This window comes from Leguminivora glycinivorella, chromosome 6, assembly GCF_023078275.1.
Source record: "Leguminivora glycinivorella isolate SPB_JAAS2020 chromosome 6, LegGlyc_1.1, whole genome shotgun sequence".
NCBI classification, from domain to species: domain Eukaryota; kingdom Metazoa; phylum Arthropoda; class Insecta; order Lepidoptera; family Tortricidae; genus Leguminivora; species Leguminivora glycinivorella.
Genome location: NC_062976.1, coordinates 810,353 through 832,715, shown reverse-complemented (window position 1 = coordinate 832,715; position 22,363 = coordinate 810,353). Strand labels below are relative to the sequence as shown.

Genomic DNA, 22,363 nt, shown 5'->3' with positions numbered 1-22,363 from the left:
CAGATAGCGTTTTTTTTACGCACTAGTGCGAGAAGTGGTTCCTTAAATATGCAACAGTCCACTAATTGAATCGGCTCATCTGTACTAAAAACGTCGTATGTTTCACTACGAAAAGGAATTTCGTAACTCGTAATCGATTTAAAACATTAATTCGATTTCTTTATCGCCACTCGTTTCAAACTTTTTTACAATCGTAATGTACTATTTCAGTACACATGGTGTTTTTTACCACTGTATATATTATGACCAGGTTGAAACTTCAGAGGGCCATCTGCTGGATAAACGTCGAACGATACACGTCGAATGGGAGAGTGATCGTGTCGATTTAAAACTTCATTTTTTACGCACGTATCGGGAATGTACCAACTGGTGGATGCCCGGCGGGACGGCCATTGATAATCTTTGGGGAGACAGCGTGATGGCGATGATGATGATGATCGTAATGTACTTTATCATCACAAGGTTACATTGCTGTGCATCTAAATATTAAAAGAAATCTGAACGATACTGTTGGTTGAAATAAATTGCAGCAGTCCACTAATTTAACCGGTACATAATGATTTCCTTTTTACCAATTTTTACAATAATACTTTGTGTTGTGTAATGTTACTATAGTATACATTCGACCATACCAGTGTTTTAAGGTAAAATATGAGTTATATTTCATTCAAACTGTTTTAAATGTATGTCAACAAAAACATAATGTTGATGCCAAAATTTCGTTAAATAATGATTGTTTCTGTGGGATATGGGTTAAACTGTTTTAACCTGTCACTGCAATGTCACACTTTCATTTCACCCCTTATTTGCCAAGAGTGGCACTGAAACTTGAGTAGTTTCATGAAGCCACAATTTGATTGTATGTATGTATGTAATGATTGTTTCTATATAAGTAACCTCATTATTTCTCAATTTCTCGTTAAACTTAAAGTCTTTCGGCATAATAAAGCCCCCAGCGTTTCCAGAATTCTCAAAATTCCTCAACATTTAAATGAACTGCCGCACAGTGTACGAACGGACTTAAACCATTCCTTTGTGCGGCGCGCTTTGAGCGCCGGTTTGTTTTGCGCCTTTGTCGGTCCAATTATGTACCGAGCATGGTGAACTTGGCTCGAAAAACTAGAACTGTTGGTACAGTCAACCAATTGAAACCCTAGGCCGCTCTATAACCATGTCAAAATGGCAAGCAGTAAGAGATTTTCTTACAATCTCATTTATAACGTTACTATGACATAGTCCTAAAGTGGGCTAGGGTTCCAATTGGTTGACTGTACTTACATTTATTATACTACCCTTCCATAACTTGCTCGTACATTTTCTGTCAGACATGATGGTAAGTAATTGTGGACAATTTACCTAAGGGTTGTCTCTTACAATTTGTCAATAAAATCTCTTTTAATTTCGATACAACACAAGATGTAGATGAAAAATCACAGTGACAAATCAAAACCTTACATTTGTGTATCGTGTGAAACTAGCGATGAAAGATTTCACCTTTTTGGTTGATAAGACCGTGAATTTATGTATTTTTTTTAAATTATCCTTTTAAATACCTTTAACCACTCACGTGCTTCCAGTAGCTAAAGCTACAAACGTTGGCACCTCTAAGTTCTCGCGTCTCATCGCATCGTCGACTTCCATATCGATAAGGTTTGATTTCGTATGCGTCGCATCGCCGTCGCGCGACCATCGCGCGACCGTCGCCCACACAAGCCACGGCGTTAGCTGTGGTTACAAAGTGGATTTTTTGTAATTTTTGATTATTTTTATGTCGCATCAAGTAAGAGCGTTTTTATTACGTTAGTATTAAATAAATCTAAGTAACATACTCGTAGCCGTAAAGTCCTTAGTAAGTAATAAATTGAAATAGATATCATACACGAAAGAAAAAACGACAAGGGAATCGAACCCGGGTCTACAGCTTACGCGGCTAACTTCACCACTAGACCACCCGCCCGCCGACGCGTTAGTAAGTAGTTACAAATAGTTAACCAACTAATTACTACTAAAATATTTCCTACATCTATTTTCGTCAAACAGGGCCACTCAGGGCCCTACATATTCTCGAGGACCGACCCGCGTGCGCGTGACATCGCGGACTATTTGTCTCGTTCGCAAAAAGGGATTTTTGGACCTCCTGCAGGGCCCTGCTATGTTATGTTGCTAAATAATGCTTTTGAAATGGTCGAGTGTCCTTTTGTAAGTGTTATGGGACTGATGGGAAATGAAATAAGATATGTATCATTTTTGTTTTATTTAGGTACTTAGGTTGACTGGATTTTGGACTTCAAATCTTTCAAAATAGTTTATATAATGCTTGAGTTTGTGATCAATTGAATTCCGGAAACATTTTGTCACGATGAACTTAACCGCATAATAAAAGACGATACCTACTGGGTACGTAGGTAGCCAATGCACAAACGCTCACGATAATACCGTTATCATAGCTATTACTATTTTGTACCTTTCGGCAACCCTTTCGGCTATTTAGAAACTGGCGTATCTGTATACGGCACAAAGGGATGTCAAGTTGAACCAGCAACCAGCACTAATTTCTCGTAACAAATGCTCAATAAGCCAACGCCGAGTTCGCCCGAAGCCAACTGTTTCTCACTAGTTGACGCTAGACGCCGATTGAAACGCACTCTGGCTCTGTCGCGCCAATAAAGAAGAGCTATATATAGTTAGCTAGCATCGATATCGATATTACCGTAAGTGGTTGTGTGTTGTCTATGTACCTATAGCCAAAGACATATGTAACCTGACTCGAACTAAGAAAAAAACGGCCAAGAGCGTGGCTATATATTTTCCGTATTTTTCTCAAAAACTACTGAAACGGTCCCCATTTTTTATGTATCCATTTTGCATAGTTAACAAAATTTCAAGCGCTCCTGTGTAGTTAAAATTTCTGATGACATCAAATTAGAAAATAATGACAATTTATTCCATAAGAAATTGAAAAGTTTTGGGCGTCATACACGCCCAGAATATTTTATCCGTTAATCTACTCAGTGGAGGGTTTCCAGTTTTTTTTTGTTTTTTTGAATGACGAAAGAAAAATATGCCTTCTTTAACCTAGTGTAGCAACCGTAACTAAACGATTTAAAATTTCATGTCAAAAAACACGATTTTTTTTCTTACATATATTTTGAATTTAATTGAAATCATTTATTCCTAAATCGTATTACTCGAATTATATTATGCTATGACCAAAATTTTATTAATATTATCCTTTGGCAAAAATTATTATCCTATCCAAATTATTAACTAACTACATGGCCTGAAACTTAGTATTATTTCGTAGCTAGATATAATCGTATTGCATTTTTTGTGTCTGACGTCGACGATGACAGGGTGTCATGGAAGCTATTTGTAAAATTTTAAAATCCTATGTACATGACTTATACAAATAAACATCTTATCTTATCTTATCTTAACTCCGGATAAAGGATAAAGTCTAAGAAAAAAACGTACCTCAAAGCCCTAGAGAAAAAGGTACGGTGGCCTAGATGGCGTTATTTGTGTTGGCCTTTGGGTAACGCTCGGCTAGATGGCTCTAATATTAATATTTGACATTTTAACGCATATCAAACTAACACTATGGCCCAAATTTAAAATCACATACAGGTCGAACGCGATTAATTAACATTATTTTACCTTTTTTCCCAACTTTTCGGCCGCACCGTTTGCACTGGCCGTGGCCGTGGTCGCGTATGGGTTGTCATGGAAACACAGTTGTAATACAATGCTTGTACCTTTCGAGAAACGGGCCCCTGTATGTGACTTTAAATATGTGTACAAAGCGCGAGAACTTAAAGTGTTATATGGGCCAAATTGTCAAAACTGAGGTTCAAAAGTTTTTAGCTTGTGTCGAGAGATGGCAGTCTCTTCACTGTTGATTACATGTTTTACTTTGACAGTAACTCTCTATAAAACTCGATCCTCTTTGGTAGTACGAAGTAAATAATAACCTTAGTCATTCACTATGAAGTAAGCTGATATTCCTTATCATTAAGGCATAATTATCTCCAGTTGCGAGAATCATTCCCCATAATGGGAACGCGGAAAGCAACCAAATTAGCGAGCTCATTTCCTCCGTTCTCTCGCAGGCCAATTCACTTACACTGCATATACCGACATCAGAACGATGTTGGCAAGATACCTCTATTCAGTCTTTGTGAATCTCGCACGCACCTGTTCAACTTAAGCTAGGACGAGCGAAATGCGATATCCATGGTATTACTAGTATTTTGATTAATATTAAATTTCGTATTTTAGGATTTTAAAAAGCAAAGTTGTTTTATTACATCAAAAATACATAAAGCTAAAACCGCCAAATATAAAAAATATTAGAAGCTAAATCGTGTCGTGTATATATAAAAACTTGAATATATAAAACCTGTAATATGATCGGAACGATAATCAACCTTATAGCAAAATGGATTCTTCCAAGTTTGAAGTTAAGCAACACAATTCTCCTGTTAAATGTATTTTCTAGGAAACATATTGAACACGATATTTTCCCACATTTTACTTATTCATCGTTCAGTTCAGCTTCAGTTCGGAACCTCTATTATGAGTTTTAGAATATACGTTATGCGATAATTTAAGTGGCACGGAAAATGAAATTCATTGTATGGAGGAAGCGAACAGTGCCTCCAAGTGATTACTTCTTCTTCTTTGCATCCTGTTACCCTCTGCTGGGGTGTAGGGTATCATATTTCTCCATTTACTCCGGTCTTGGGGCAGTTTGGGTGAACCTCCTCCCACCCCATGCCTAGCACCCTGAGCTCCTGCTGAACCTAGTGACGCCAGGTCGATTTAGGGCGGCATGGTTTACGATTTCGGGTATATTCCAGGTGAGGGCCATTTTGGATAGGTGGGTGTCAGGTTTTCTGAGGATATGTCCAATCCAATATCATGTCCGCGTCTAGATTTCTTCGTTTACGGGTTAAAACGATTACTTACTAGAACGTTTCTCCTGCCCTGGCAGGCAAATATGGTCGCGCGATAAATGATAAAATAGCAGGCCGTCCTTATCGCACTATTTGTAAGTGAGATAGGGACGGCCCGATGTTTAATCATCTATCGCGCGACCATGATTGCCGTACTGATCTCAGTCATTTGGAGTTGGCGCAGTATGTCCTTCTCTTTCATACCTGTCTATGGACCATCTCAATATGCGCTTTCTTTTGTTTCATATCATCTCTCACATTGCCCATCCACCTTTTCGTCTGTTTTCCTCTCCCATTACTCCCTTCCACATTCATTCTTAGTAGCTTCCTGGCTTATGCCCTTACTTGAACCACTTACATACATACAATTAAGCCAGTATCCCATAAAATTGGTAGGCAGAGCACACGAAACTACTCAAGTTTCAGTGCCACTCTTGGCAAATAAGGAGTTGAATGAAAACGAAAATTGTGACATTGCAGTTACAGGTTGCCAGCCTCTCGCCTACGCCACAATTTAACCCATTACTTACTAGAACCAATACATACATTTCCCGTGATATTTATGTGTAATCAACCAATTGGAACCCCACTCTGCAACCATGTCAAAATGACATGCAGTAAGAGATTTCTTACAATCTGATTTATAACGTGGCTTTGACATAGTTCTACCTCCTGGCCTAGGGTTCCAATTGATTGACTTTACGCTACTCCAAACGTATTCAAAAATGTTCAACACTCACGGTACCACCTTTATTATCCGATTTATCCGTGATAGATTAATGAATAGGTGCAATAATTCCTGAGTTTGCATTGCCAATAAAATGCTTTAGTTTTTCCGAATAAATGTCGACGTGAAATAAAATGTTGGTCGTTTTAACGTATTGTGTTGTGTGATTTAAATGGATGTTAGAATGTTTGTTGTATTTTAGTGTGTGTTAACAAAAAAAACTGTATGTTTTGAAAGCCAAATCCAACGAATTTAAATATATCCTTTATCGTATTGACAGCAGACATGATATAAAGGCGTTATAACAATAGGCTAGTTTCCTACTAGTCAAATCAGCTTCTTTTTAAGAACTGCTAACACGATTTGCTAATATGGAGTTACTATGAAATACTGAGGAGTGACGTCACGGTCAATTCATTTACCTACTTATATCTTTCTCTTTGACTTATTAATTAAATAGAAATTGTGTTTAAACATAACTACTGTCCATATTTTTCTTCTAATTGCACTGCATATCTATTTTATTTTAAGTATAGGAAAGTTTTGAGAAAACCCCCGACCGCGACATAATAGTGGACCGATTTTCATGAAATATGGCTAAGAACACTCCCGACTAACTCAGCTTTCATCGTAGCTCCCGAACGGAAAACCGATTTAGATTAAATCTAAATCGGTTCATCCGTTCGGGAGCTGCTACGATGCCACAGACAGACACACACACTCAGACAGACAGTCTAACAGACAGACAGACAGACACGTCAAACTTATAACACCCCGTCGTTTTTGCGTCGGGGGTTAAAAATGATTCTTCTCGCTAGGCCACTTACGTCACGGCGATCCGGTCGAATTTTTCCAAGTATATGCAAAGGTTACCTAAATACCTCCAATAAGTATTATAATGATAATCTTATTACTTATTTACACGATATTTTTTTCTGATTTTTTTTTATTGTTGTCAGGCCCGCGTCGCGTGATGGCGCATGGAGTGCGCATGGAGCTGGTGGGCGACGCTGGTGCTGGCGTCCCTGGTGGCAGCCGGGCCTCGCTACAGCTCGCGCATCGTGCACACTCACGCAGGTAACGCATATGCGGCGCATGGAGGTCACTCACGCAGGTAACGCATATGCGGCGCATGGACCACACTCACGTAGGTAACGCATATGCGGCGCATGGAGCACACTCACGCAGGTAACGCATATGCGCCGCATGGTGTGTGCGACGCTAGTTATGTCATCCCCGGAGTGTCGCTACTCACGTATCATGAACACTCACGCAGGAACCTTATGCTGCATTTATTACGCATGAAATTAATTAAGGATTAGTCGCATTGAGGCTTTGCCAGTAAATTGATGAAACAAAAATTGTAGCTCAAATTGTGTTTTTGCCTTTAGATTGTATCAGGCGCTATCCAAAATTTCATTGTACGCAGACGAAGCCAAGCAAAACATATTTATTAGCCGACGCGCTCGAAGGAGGGTAGATCGCGCGCTGTATACGCAACTTTGACATCCACCCGCCTTTGTCAGTTTTCCGTGATCATGATGCATGCAACTGCGTCGAAATATCGGGAGCTCGACAAAAATGAAAAAGGTAATCACGGTCTATATCCCGGTCAATATAAGTCTAATGAAAATAACCGTGAATCATTCAAAACCTTTAAAGCATATTTGATCAGTAAAGGACAGTAAAACTACAAATAAAATCGCACAAGTATTACGACGAATCCAAATACACTATTATTAATTTATTACGCGCCGTGGATACTCTGGCCAGAAGCTCAGTGCCCACGGGACCGTGCGAACAGAACGTTGTGTGCAGGTGTGAACGTGATATCACTCCGCGGGTAACATATTTACGTAAGTTGGAATTCATCGTATAATTTCGAATTATATGCCATTGAATGTCTTGTTATCGTTTTTATTACTACCTTGATTTCATTGTGTGTTTTAACATTTTCCGCTATAAATATTTTTTTTGTATTTGTTTTTAATTATTTAATTTTTTTGGCGTGTAGGTTGACATTGGGTCATATTAATGGGTCAGATTTAGTACACATTGCTATGTTACAGACTGCCTCGAAAAAGGGTCACACCTGTAGAAATGAAGGCGGATTACCAAACGAACGAGTGGAAAAAGCATAGGCTGCCATAAAAAAATCTCGGAAGACTATTTTTATGTGGCTCTTACTTATGTTGTATGGTCAGAAATGTTCATTTCAGAAATATTGATCCCATAAAAGCATTTTGAGTAGTTAATTATTTATATACGCATAATAATTATTGGTCTAATTTTCTTACATTATAAAGTTTAAGTTAGATAACAAGAAATATTTATTTTTGTTTTATTGTATGGCTGTTTACTAAGCTTGTATGGCCGAAAGTGGAAATTCTTAGAAATTGGATCTTTTAGTTAGATGATCAGTACACCTATGTTACTAGGTTTTGATATTTAGTATTGACTATTTTAATAAAAATTAATACATGTTCTGTTTCATTCTTTTTCCCCTTATCTTTCTGATATGATTCTCTTTGGTCCAACCACTGGTATATCCATTGTTCACACCCCCTGTTGCACAGTGGATCAAATTCCATTTTTTTTAAAAAGCGTTAGTGCCATACATGTCTCAAGCTTTTAAACCACAACACAATAAATCTTAAATAAATGATGTATATAAGAGTCCAAACAAAATGTAAATATGTCAAACCTTTCCTGAGATATGGCTCCGAAAAATTGAGTGATCCTGTCACCATCTTACCCTATATGTATGATACAGGTGATTGTATTGTATGAATGTATGTAAAGTGACGCGTTTCAGGTTTCGACAAGGGAATTTAATAACATTAATAAACTGTTAACGTTATCAGGTTTTCATAATTCGTTTCGTACTTAGTTTATAATAGAGGTTCAAAATTTAAATTAGGTTTATACGGTAGTCCATTTTCATATTATCCAATCCGATATCAGATGTCGAAAGGATTTCAATAGGAAAAATCCAAGATGGCGCCAGTAATGTACCTACTTTTGGGGTATCGGTCCGACATCCGATATCGAATCGGATAATGTCAAAATGCACTTATGCTGCTGATTAACGTATAAACTACGTTAAACAAAAATGAATAGTTTTTAACTCAAACATATCTTTATTCATGTAGGCCTAATTACAAGCTCTTATGAATAATTCGTTAATCGTTAAACAATATATAATGTATATATAACAATACCTTTAATAATTTCAAATGTATTGAAAAAAAAAAAATATTTCAATAATAACGAACAATGTTTTTTTTTGTGTAAAAGCTTTCACAATATTTTCCAATTACCTTTCACAAAGCAAAATCATAATTCAATGTCAGATAACTTTATTTAACATCACGGGCATACGCCAATGAAAATAAAAATAGCGGATAGTTTTTCTTTGAAATCTGGAAAGTGTAAAAAGATTGTTTAAAAATATTTATTGAAAGGGGTACTAAAATATTTAGTTTATTGTTCATTGTCAAAAGATGGTAATGGAAAATGCCAGAAACAATTTAATTTCTTGATGCAACATCGTACTTTGCCAATAATTTATATTTTATTTTTTTCATATAATATATCTTAACTTTCACTATCAAACATTTGAGAAGTTATCCTGGTTTAAATTGTTGTTTCCCCACACATCAAAATATTGAAACATAATTTGATTTGTGCCCTAGTTGCCCTAAGAGAGCATACACACTGACCCCGGGTTTAACACAAAGCGATGTCATTTGCCGCCGAGATCTCAGGATTTCGCTCCGTGATTGGATTGTTATGCTGAAGAGCCGCTTCCTTATACAAACTCCAATTTCCAGTTTCCTCTTTGATGTTAATGTTGTAGTAAGTATTTTTATGGGTAATGTTATGTTATTTGAAACGAAAATAGGAAAAAAAATCTCTTAATTAAGATTCTCAAAATCGGCCTTTTTATTATGGTACACAAAAAAGGCGAGATATTCAAAAGTTGTTACAATTAGCCAAACAAACTAAACAGTCCAACACAGATTATTTCATTATTTTACAGATTCTCAAATTTCGTTCCGTTTGATTAAGTTTTAGAGGAAGAAAAAGTCGAGAGCGGCACCCTGATTTTAAAGATTTTTTTTTTCGCAATATCTTCTAACTGGGTTTGTTCTCAATGGACATTTTTTAAGTGCGTCCCCCCTCTCTGCCGTGTCACGCCTATCTCATGTAACTCGAAAAACATAGTTTTGAGTAAAATCAGTTTAAAGTTTTTTTTGGTAATTCGATCTGCATTCAATACTGGTGTGGAAATATAAAGAAAAAAACTACACAGTTACATTGCAGTAAGTGTAATGCTGATGTAGATGCACAAAAAAAACATATTTTTTGGATATATTTAAAATTATAGGCTATATAGTAGTTAGGCACGACAGGCTCCCCATACAAAGTCTGTTTTGCGACGTCTTGTAACTCAAGTTACAGTAGTTGGGCACGACACGTTAACTAAAATATTTTTCTCAGTTGGCTTAGATACAAGTTTATTGTTGTAGTAATGTTGTAATTCAATCAATTAATAATTATACATCGTGTTTTTTTCGTTTCCCGTTAAATTCAACACATAGTTAGGCCCATCAACAGAAAACACGCAGTATATAACAAATAAATTCTTTTTCGTTTTCATACATAATAAATTAATTAGTTCGTGTTAATTGTCTGACGGCACATGTCAAAACAAATAACATTAGAAAGTGGTAAATGTTGAACCACTCGTGTTCAGTAATTTAATTATTTTTTGTGAATAAGAGTTAACACAGCAGTTTCTTAAAAAAATGTATTTGACCTAATAAACAAACCTATCCTTAAAGCTGTCGGAATTCAATAAAAGCACGTTGTATATAGTATTTGAATGTTTGATCAGATAACTATATAGGTATGTAATCTAGATCACATCTCGATCTAGCCTTAATATGATGTTAAATTTATATTTATTACGTTCTTGTAAATAACGGCATAAACTTAACAAAGGATTGTACTACTGACCTAAATTGTAGATAAACAATGCACCTTTTTTGTTAGCAGGTTGACCCAAATCTTTTGTTATCTATCCGTACTATTGTTTAGCGAAATATGGGTCAGTGACCTCCTTATTACTACTGGCCTAGTAACCCACATTCAACAATACAATGAGATGGATAGATAATAAAGAAAGGAGCAATGACTCGTAAGCTGTTGCGTTATCTGTTAAACAAAAGCCTTTGTTTCTATTATTCACGTGGCTAAGTCCCTTTTAAACGGCACGCGCTAAAGTCTCAGTGTAGTTAAAAAACAACTTCCGTATAGCAATAAGGTTCAAATTTATGGAGCAGTTCGCAGTATGCAGGTAACTTTTTTCGAAGATGATGACAAAACGTGTTATCTCCGAAATGACTTTTTATTGATTTGAACCTTATTACTATCATGATAGTTGCTTTTTAACCCCCGACGCAAAAACGAATGTATGTATGTCTGTCTGTCTGTCTGTCTGTCTGTCTGTATGTCTGTCTGTTTGTCTGTGTGTGTGTCTGTCTGTGGCATCGTAGCGCTCGAACGGATGAACCGATTTTGATTTAGTTTTTTTTTGTCTGAAAGCTGAGTTAGTCGGGAGTGTTCTTAGCCATGTTTCATGAAAATCGGTCCACTAAGTCGCGGTCGGGGGTTTTTCAAAATTTTAATTTTGTGGTTAGGTTATTAACTACACTGAGACTAAAACCGCGTGCCGTTTACGGTAGCTAGCTTCGTATCATATCGATAATATATTTGTCAATATTTAATTTTTTCAATCACTTTATTTTGCCACAAAAACTTCTATGTCTGCCTATAATATAAGGCAAAGTCTTCTATGACTGCCTATAATATAAGACTAAGTCTGTCGTGCCTAAGTACTGTAACTGAGTTCCAAATTGCTCGATGCGTAAAGGCGTGTCGTGGTTATCTACTGTAACTGTTAGTTACGGGAGATAGCCACAGCTCACTAGGGCAAAAACGGAGTTACACGAGTTTAGTGACAAGCTCGTATGAGGAATTGGTAAGAGATTTATGATTTTTTTTTTCACTTGGTAGGTAAAGACTTTCATTTTTTTCGATAAATCCAATTAATAACACGAGTGTACGAGTATTTAACTAAAATTACCATATTGAAAGGGGGCGCTCCTTTCCATTTTAGCATATTCGCTCCTGTTGTTTCTTTAAGCGGTATTTGATAGGCAGTTGCCCCGGTAAAGCAATTAGTGGTATCTCAAAATCAAATGCAATTGAAAATGGAACTGTCAATTTGAAAACTTAAGGTATATGTTTGCATTAAAATTTTATTTCGGATACCGCCAATTCGAATTTTCGTTCCCCTTTAATGCCCCGTATACGCCTATAAAAAAACAAAAAATTAAAAAAAAATTAAAAAAAAACGAAAAAAATTTTTTTTGTATGAAAACGCACCCAAAATCAAATATTGTCTAGGGCCCGTACCAGTTGCAGTCGGCACGTCTATAAAGCCCCTTATAGTTTTTTTTTAATTGGCTAAATACCTGGATGTTATGTCACAATTATCTGTGTTTGGAAATTAAAAACCGGCCAAGAGCGTGTCGGGCCACGCTGTGTAGGGTTCCGTAGTTTTCCGTATTTTTCTCAAAAACTACTAACCCTATCAAGTTCAAAACAATTTTCCTAGAAAGTCTTTATAAAGTTCTACTTTTGTGATTTTTTTCATATTTTTTAAACATATGGTTCAAAAGTTAGAGGGGGGGGACGCACTTTTTTTTCCTTTTTGAGCGATTATTTCCGAAAATATTAATATTATCAAAAAACGATCTTAGTAAACCCTTATTCATTTTTAAATACCTATCCAACAATATATTACACGTTGGGGTTGGAATGAAAAAAAATATCAGCCCCCACTTTACATGTAGGGGAGGTACCCGAAAGTAAATTATTTATTTATTTTTGAGAGGGAAAAGAGTGATACGTTTGTATATCTACCTGACCGGTTGGGTCGACTATTCTGTAAAAGCTACCTGTGTCGGCATAAATACCCACGGCACAAAGCAATTTAAATATTAATGATTAAATTACTTTATGGATTTAGCCGGAGGCCACTATTATTTATGTATGAGTAGTTTCACCCCTTTTAAGTTAGTGAAAGTTGTATAAATGTAAAAGATTTTCGTAAAAGAAGAGTCAACGTAGCCTGCATAACTATGATGGTGTTTTTGTGGAAGATACAGTTACAGTAATAACATAGCAGACCGATTTTCATGAAACATGGCTAAGAACACTCCCGAGTAACTCGGCTTTCAAACAATAAAAACTAAATCTAAATCGGTTCATCCGTTTGGGAGCTACGATGCCACAGACAGACACACACACAGACTGACAGACAATAACCACAAAATTAAAATTTTGTGAAAACCCCCGACCGCGACATAGTACTTAGACCGATTTTGATGAAACATGGCTAAGAACACTCCCGACTAACTCAGCTTTCAGACAAAAAAAAACTAAATCTAAATCGGTCCATCCGTTCGGGAGCTACGATGCCACAGACAGACACACACACAGACAGACAAACAGACAGACAGACAGGCAGACAGACGGACAGACAGACAGACAGGTCAAACTTATAACACTCCGTCGTTTTTGCGACAGGGGTTAAAAATAAAGAGATGAATAGGTATTTCTTTTCGACAAGGTTTTTTTCTTATCCCCAGTATTCAAAATTCGCAACGTTTATATAAAACTTGTTCGTAGAAACCTTTGCAAGTTTCGCAACGCTAAAGATTTTATAACTATACTAGCTTTTCCCCGCGGCTTCGCACGCGTTAGAAAGAGACAATGGACATATATTCTAATGCGGAAGAGTTATTCACGGATTATAAGTCGGACCTAAAGGCTGCCTTAAGCAAATTAAATATTTACGTTCCTGCTAAGAGCACTGAGCCTACCACTGTTGAGAATAAGTCGAATGTTGGGCAAGGCAAGTCAGTGATGGTCAAGTTACCAAAGATTTCAATTCCTACGTTTTCTGGCAATTATTCTGAGTGGACTAGCTTCAGAGATTTATTCACGTCGCTCATACATAAGAACAGAGATTTAGACGACGTTCAAAAATTGCACTACCTGAAAGGTTATTTGGTTGGTGAAGCTGAACAGCTTCTGCGTCACGTACAGATCACGCAAGATAATTACAGCGCATGTTGGGAGAAATTAGAAAAGCGCTACAATAATAAGAAGTATCTTTCCAACTGCATTCTCAAACGCTTCATGAGTCAGAAGAATATTATGACAGAGTCCGCGAATGCACTCAAAGAATTGCTGGATACTACGAATGAGTGTCTAAATGGATTAAGCAATTTAGGCATCGACACAACTACATGGGACATAATTGTGATTCATATAATTTGTCTGAAATTAGACAACGAGTCTAGGAAACAGTGGGAACTTAAGGTTAGCGAGTCTTCTGATGATTTGCCCACACTCAACCAACTTCGAGAATTTTTAGAAACCCGATTTAGGGCATTCGAATGTTTGGATGGGAAATCATCGAAGACCAGCTTTATCCCAAAGAAACCCAATGCACCATGTACTACTAACTTAAAAGTGCATCATGTAACCGAAGTTTCTTGTGGCTATTGTTCTGAGAATCACAAATTGTGTAATTGTAAAGGTTTTTCTAAAATCGATGTTGATGCTCGACGTGATTTCATCCAGTCTGGTAATTTCTGTTTTAATTGCTTAGGTTCAGGTCACAACGTATATTCCTGTCGCCAATCTACTAGATGCCGAATTTGCAAGCGCAAACATCATTCTTTATTGCACCCAAAAACGAACACTCAAGCAACCGATTCTCAAGTCAAACCCAATCAATCGGTTGAAGGCGATATTGTTGCCCATGCAACAACAGCTCCATCATCATTGTGTGATGAGCCCAATAATGTAACAACTTGTTTTTCGACCAGTCGTGGTCAAGTTTTCTTGCCAACGGCTTTGGTTCAAGCTCAGTCGAAAACTGGTTCAGGTATAACCCTCAGATGTTTAATCGACCAATGCTCGGAAGCCTCTTTCATAACGGAGTCTGCAGCACAACTGCTGGGACTTAACAAGGTTTACCATAAGAGCACAGTCACGGGACTAGGCGGTGAAGAGAGTTCACCTGTGAACTCTAAGTCGGTGGTAAAGGTAAAAATTTCATCACTCCTAGAACCTGACTTTGAAGTGAACGTGCATGCTCATGTTTTGGGCAAGGTAACATCGAATCGTCCGAGGAAATTTATAGACATTGATTCGTGGTCAGATCTGTCTAAATTAGATTTAGCAGATTACACATTCAACATTCCCGGGAAAATCGACTTGCTTTTAGGAGGAGAGGTGTACGGTCAAATACTGTTAAACGAAATGATCAAAGCTCCACAGGGAGCACTCATCGCTCAGCGAACGTCTTTAGGCTGGATTGTTTCAGGGCCAACTCACCTAGGTGAGTCGGAAATTCGTACAAGTGTTAGCGTTAACCACATTCATTTAGATGAAAACGAGCTACTCAAGAAATTTTGGGAACTCGAGGCTGACCATAATACGACAGATCCCAAGCGTCATTACAATGAAGACGAGAAGAAATGTGAAGAATTTTTCAATGCTACCACTGAACGTGATAGCACCGGTAGATACATTGTGAAACTACCATTTCGTGATCAAGACCCCAGTTGCAAACGTGGAAACTTTGTGCCTATTGCAACTAGGCGTCTCAACCAATTGGAGAAGAGGTTTGCAAAAGATGCTGAGATGAAGAAACGCTACTCAGATGTCATCAATGAGTACCTTGAGTTAGAACACATGGAAGAAGTTCCTCCAGAACAGGAGAACAACCCAGATGCAGTTTATTTGCCACATCATGCTGTCATCCGAGATGACAGATCAACGTCAAAGCTGCGTGTGGTCTTTGATGCTTCTTGTCCTGGCTCCAATGGCGTTTCATTAAATCAAGACCTGTTAGTAGGTCCAACTCTTCAACCTGTTCTGCGTCATACCATCCTTCGTTGGCGTTGCCATCCTATATGCCTAGTAGCAGACATTGTTAAAATGTACAGGCAAGTGAAAGTGCATGAAGACGATGTTGATTTTCAGCGCATTCTATGGCGTGAAAATTCGGGGGAGAAGATTAAGCACTTGAGACTGCTCCGAGTCACCTTTGGTACGGCCTCAGCACCTCATCTTGCAGTGCGTGCGCTTCAGCAAGTAGCCCACGATGAAGGAGCACAATATCCAAATGCTGCTGATAGGGTCCTCAACCATTTTTATGTGGATGACTTGTTAACAGGCTGTGAATCCGTGGAAGAAGGTAAAGTGGTTTACCAAGAGATGAATGAACTCTTGCAAAAAGGTGGATTCGAGTTACAGAAATGGAGCAGTAACAGTGAAGAATTAATGCGGCATATGAAAGAAAGCGATGTTAAAGAGGAAGGTAGCTTACAGCTGAAAATAGACGCTGTCATGAAAATACTAGGACTTGTTTGGAATCGCCGAAATGACGAATTTGAATATTCGGTTCAGCTACCTCCACTCAAAGTTCCTGTAACTAAAAGAAGTGTCATATCTGACATATCAAGGTTGTTTGATCCGCTTGGTTGGTTGGCTCCAGTGATCATCGTAGCCAAGATATTCATCCAGAAATTGTGGCTTTCGGGAATCGAATGGGATGATGAAGTACCACCACAATTACTGAAGAATTGGCTAAGCTACAGAGAAAGTCTAAACCAACTTACCGAATTCAAGCTACCCAGATGGAACCATGCTAGTTCTCATGTGACTGCAGAACTTCAAGGATTCTGCGACGCTTCCAATGAAGCTTTTGCTGCTGTTGTGTACTTGAGGACAATAGACGAAGAGGGAAATGTACACGTGTCACTCATCACATCCAAGACGAAAGTGGCACCAATTAAACAAATTTCAATTCCACGCTTGGAATTGTGTGGGGCTGTACTACTCACGAAATTACTGATGGAAGTAGCCGACGTTATGAGTATTAACAAGGCAAACATACACGCTTGGACTGACTCTACAGTAGTCATTTCTTGGCTGAACAGTCGTCCAAATCGATGGAAAACTTTCGTCGCAAACCGGGTATCTGAAATAATAACGTCAGTAGAGCCACACCAATGGTCCCATGTCTCGTCGAAGGATAATCCTGCAGACTGCGCGTCTAGAGGCACACAGCAGCTGAGCAAAGAAGAACTGTGGTTAGAAGGTCCATCATGGCTGAAAAATAAAGAGATTAGTTACAAGAAACCAAACATAAAAGATACAAACTTAGAAGAAAGGAACACTAAAGAATGTTTCGTGAATACTCACGATAGTAATAATGTCACAGCAGATGCTGAAGAGACTCTCATTTCAAAGTTTTCGAAGCTGTGGAAACTGCTACGCGTTCTGGCTTTCTGCAAAAGAATCTTTAAATATGCTAAAAAAGAAAAAGTGAGTTTGTGGTTAACAAGCAGCGAAATCCAAGAAACTTTGAAGACTTGTATAAAGATAGTTCAAGCGAATCACTTCAAAGAAGAGCTGAAGAACCTGAAAGAAAACAAAATGAAATATAAGAAGAGTCAACTTACCTCATTGAACCCAATTGTAGACGAAGATGGTGTCTTGAGAGTTGGTGGAAGATTACAGCAAGCTGGAATCACTGAACAAATGAAGCATCCAGTAATAATTCCACATAAGTCACACTTCACAACGTTAATATTGGACAATGCGCACGAAAAAACTCTGCATGGCAATCCACAACTGATGCTCAATTATTTGAGATCCAAATATTTTGTGATTGGAGCAACCAATTCGGTTAAGTTATTCGTTCGTAAATGTGTGACATGTGCTCGCTACGCCGCTGCAATGAGACATCCACTGATGGGACAGTTGCCGTCAGTTCGAGGAACTGTCAATCGCCCTTTCTTTCAAAGTGGTGTAGACTATGCTGGTCCAATAAACATGCGCACCTCAAAGGGAAGAGGCCACCGCTCTTACAAAGGCTACATTTGCCTTTTCATTTGTATGGCTACAAGGGCAATACATCTTGAAGCAGTCAGTGACTTGACAGCTCAAGGCTTTATTGCAGCCTTCAAACGCTTTACCGCACGTCGTGGTCACTGCGCCGATTTGTGGAGCGACAATGGAACAAACTTCGTGGGAGCTGCTCGTGAGTTGAAACAGTTGTACGCCGAAGAAAAATCAAGCGTAGCTGTAGAAATTGCCGATCAGCTTGCCTCAAACTCCACTAATTGGCATTGGATTCCTCCACACTCTCCAAACTTCGGAGGCCTCTGGGAGGCGGGAGTTAAATCCACAAAACATCACCTCAGACGAGTGATTGGAAACTCCACTTTGACGTTTGAAGAAATGTCCACAGTCCTGGCTCAAATCGAAGCATGCCTTAATTCTAGGCCTATGTCACGAATTAATAGTAGCAACAGTGATGATCCTATACCTCTCACTCCTGGGCATTTTCTGGTTGGAGAACCTCTAATACTTGTGCCAGACTCTAACTATGAAAGTACCAATGTTAGCAACTTAAGAAGATGGCAACTAACACAGAAAATGGTTCAAGATTTCTGGCGCCGATGGTCGCGTGAATATCTGACTCAGTTTTACCACCGTTATAAATGGGCTCATCAAACACCCGAGCCAGTGGTAGGTAGTGTAGTGTTAGTAAAGGAGGATAATTTGCCTCCGGCAAAATGGTTATATGGTGTAGTCACTGATAAGCACCCAGGTCCGGATGGAATCACTCGAGTAGTTAGTTTGCGTTGTAAAGGGAATATTATAAAACGATCTGTGGGCAAACTGTGTTTTTTGCCAATAGAAACTTAAGTTTTTCTGTTATGTTTATAATTTGTTTCTTAACAAATATAGGTTGAGATTTTATTTGGGGACATATATGTCAAATATTTGTTCTGTAAAGCTAAGCAGTGTAACAAATTTGAGTTATTTTGTTGACAATGTTAATGTCACATGTTACAATTTTCTTCCACTGTGTAATTTATTGAATTTGTTATAGTCAGTTGCCTCATGGTGGGCGGAAATAAGGACACTTGTGTTATTATTGTCCTTGGTGGGCGGAATGTCTAACCTCTGTATGTATTTCGTAGTACATTTGGATTCTGTTACTTTTAGTTGTCAAATTTCCATCTAGATGTCGCTGTACCGAGTGTCAAAAAAGCTAGATCGCGGTGTTAAGATTTTTTTGGGGAAACATGACGTCTAGAAGGAAACAAACCATAGTCAAGCTTTTCTATCAGTTATACCTCTATTGATTTAATACATTATTGTTTAGTCAAGTGTGAGTGTTTTCTTTTTGGGCCTTTTTACAGATAAAAAGTAGCCTATGTCACTCTCGATCCCTTCAAGTATCTCCACTTAAAAAATCACGTCAATTCGTCGCTCCGTTTTGCCGTGAAAGACGGACAAACAAACAGACACACACACTTTCCGATTTATAATATTAGTATGGAAGTATGGATTCAATCCTCCAGGACCACCAAGTTGAATTCCTAAAATGTTGGATTTGCAAAAAGTTGAATTTGCAGGATGTTGAATGTTAAAATGTTGAATTTGCATTCTGTTGAGTTCTTTTTATGTCCAAATTGCATAAAGTTGAATTTGCAGCTTGTTGAATCCTAAAATGTTGAATTTGCAGAAAGTTGATTTTGCGGTATGTTGAATCCTAAAATGTTGAATTTCCATAAGATTTAATTTGCGGTAGGTACCTACAGGGTGTATCAAGTGATACTTTTTTAACAGCTGATAGGGTTACTAATGACCCTAAGTGCGATACAAGTGAAAACATTTCGTAGTTCGATTTTTTCCGCTTAAGTAAATAGAAATCGGGGTATTGACCTTGTCGGCTGTTGAAGTATTGCATTGGGGTAATTTCGAACGTCGTCTAATTTCGAAAGTCACATAAAAATCACCATTATTTCCATCATATCAAGATTCCCCTTTCGAAATTACCCGAGCATATCTGTATGTCGAAATTATCTCAATGCACCCTATTGACTGTTGTTACATGCTATATAGTTTCAGGGCATACAGAAGTATAAATGGCGAACTTAATGCTTTGAGACATTCTCTACCAGTCAACCAATGGGCTATACCAGAAAGATTAAATAGGTCTTTAGTGTTAAATGGTATTTGGTTTATTTGGTAATTTTTATGTGATTTCTTCAAAGAATCACGGACTCTTTTAATCCTGATAGCCTGATAGGAGAAAGGAACTGTCCCAAGATTTGTTTTCCATTCTGTTTACCATTTTTTCATAGCTATATCGGTAATGGGATGGACAATCCCAAAAATGGGATTCAATGCGTAGGATATATGAAGCGCTGGTAGCCTAGCGGTAAATACGTGCGACTTTCGTTCCGGAGGTCGCGGGTTCGAACCCCGGCTCGCACCAATGAGTTATTCGGAATTCATGTGCGAAATGTCATTTGATACTTGCCAGTCCCTTTTCGGTGAAGGAAAGCATCGTGGGAAACCGGACTAATTCCAATAAGGTCTAGTTTACCTTTCGGTTTGGAAGGTCAGATGGCAGTCGCTTTCGTTAAAAACTAGTGCCTACGCCAAATCTTGGGATTAGTTGTCAAAGCGGACCGCAGGCTCCCATGAGCCGTGGCAAAACCGGGATAATGCAAGGAGGATGATGACTAAAAGCCTAGGATTTATTTTGGTCTTGGTGTCGATATTAGAATTAGTTTCTAAAAAATAAAACCTTATTTAAATTAATATAAGATTTAATGATACGTAGCATCTAATTAAATATAACATGAACAAAGACACATTAAACATGTGAGTAAAGTCATCTTACGTTTTGCAAGGGTTTGTTAAAAAGTAATCCATACTTTCATACTAATATTATAAATGGGAAAGTGTGTGTTTGTTTATTTAAAGTCACACACAGGTCGAACGCGATTAATTAACATTATTTTTACCTTTTTTCCCAACGTTTCGGCCAGGTTGCACTGGCCGTGGTCGCGGAAGACTGACGTCCCAGCAAAGAAACGTTGGGAAAAAAGGTAAAAATAATGTTAATTAATCGCGTTCGACCTGTGTGTGACTTTAAATATGTGTACAAAGCGCGAGAACTTAAAGTGTTATGTGTGTTTGTTTGTTTGTCCGTCTTTAACGGCAAAACGGAGCGACGAATTGACGTAATTTATTAAGTGGAGATAGTTGAAGGGATGAAAAGTGACATAGGCTACTTACTTTCGTTCTAAAAAAGCAAAAGCTAGTATTTTATAAATTCCGGGTTCACTCAAAAGGCGAGTAATTTCAAACACATTTCAAAATTAATTGTTAACTTCAAAGCGAGATATCTCAAATCGGAGTGATTATATTTGCAAGAGAACATTTTGCAGAGTAATTTAATTTTAGCTCCGTTTCGTTGGGTTTAACCCTTATGGAAGGGTTTTAGCCATTTCAGGGTTAAGTCGCAGTTAAGATAAGAATTAGGGTAATTGTGAGTTTATTTTAATGTAATGGATATTAGTTTAGACTGTTTAGAGAAAACGCAGATCATCTACATATTAGATTCAGTAAGGAAAGGCAGCACAACGACCCCAATGACCACGACTACTCTGACAAACTCTCTCAAAGTCGTATACTCATACGACTAAGAAGAAGAAGAGAAGGAAAGTAACTCAGAATCACAACCGGTTTTGACGACAGGTCTGGCCTAGCGCGTAGTGACCCTGCCTGCTAAGCCGCGGTCCTGGGTTAGAATACAGGCAAGGGCAGGTAAGGGCTGCTCCTGAGTCATGGATGTTTTCTGTTTATTTGTATGTGTGTACTATATATATCGTTGTCTGAGTACCCATAGCACAAGCCTTCTTGAACTTACCGTGGGACTCAGTCCATCTGTGTAAGAATGTCCTATAATATTGATTTATTTATTTTGTCACAAATGTCACAGAAAATCGGCATTCCTGTATTAATTGCTGACATGTTTGAGCTCCCAAGTACAGTTATTTGGAATGTGCATCAGTGCAGTGGATTTCAATGAATACAGTAAATCAAATAAAGATCTTGGAGTTGAGGTGGTAAAAAAATGTGTTTAACTCGGCGACAAAATGTCGTGTCTTTCAAGACCCTCACTAGGTTTAAAATTTTGCTTTTGCTGCGCTTGTGGTTCAACATTGGAATATTTTCGATTCTTTACAAAGTACAACTTTGCCCCCTTGTAAAACAAATAGCCAATAAAAATAGGCAATATTCGTCACTACTTTTAAAAAATCTCGTATCTCACGCTGGTCCTCAAAGTTAAAACGCCGTAAGTCATTGACAGACGAAGATACAATTTTTTTTTAAAGTAGTGACGAATTGATAGAATGAGGAGTCTAACATTGTTAACCCCTGAAACAATCGTTTAGCTAAACCTGAATTTTAATAGATATTTAATATTACTTATGAGCAATGAAACCGGTCATTTAGTATACAAAATTAAATACAAAGATAGCTGTTTTACCGCCCTTAAGTGTAATACAGCTCCGTAGGCACATAGAATTAATTTGGAAAAGTATTATGCATGAGAAAGTTGTAGGCTTTTATATACTTCGCGGAATATATGTAAATGTATTCGTAAAGTTTACGGACAGCGGGAAGAAGAAATTGAAATGTACACGGTAAAGTT

The 22,363-nt window shown here is 37.9% G+C and overlaps 1 protein-coding gene across 1 annotated transcript in view; it reads left to right on the top strand.

Moving 5' to 3' along the window:
* Window positions 1-22,363, top strand: part of LOC125226802 (neuroligin-1-like) — a 434,243-nt gene that overhangs the window by 319,888 nt on the left and 91,992 nt on the right. The window contains 1 exon segment of the mRNA XM_048130906.1: window positions 6,642-6,759. Coding sequence (XP_047986863.1) covers window positions 6,663-6,759 — 97 coding nt within the window. The 5' untranslated portion in view covers window positions 6,642-6,662.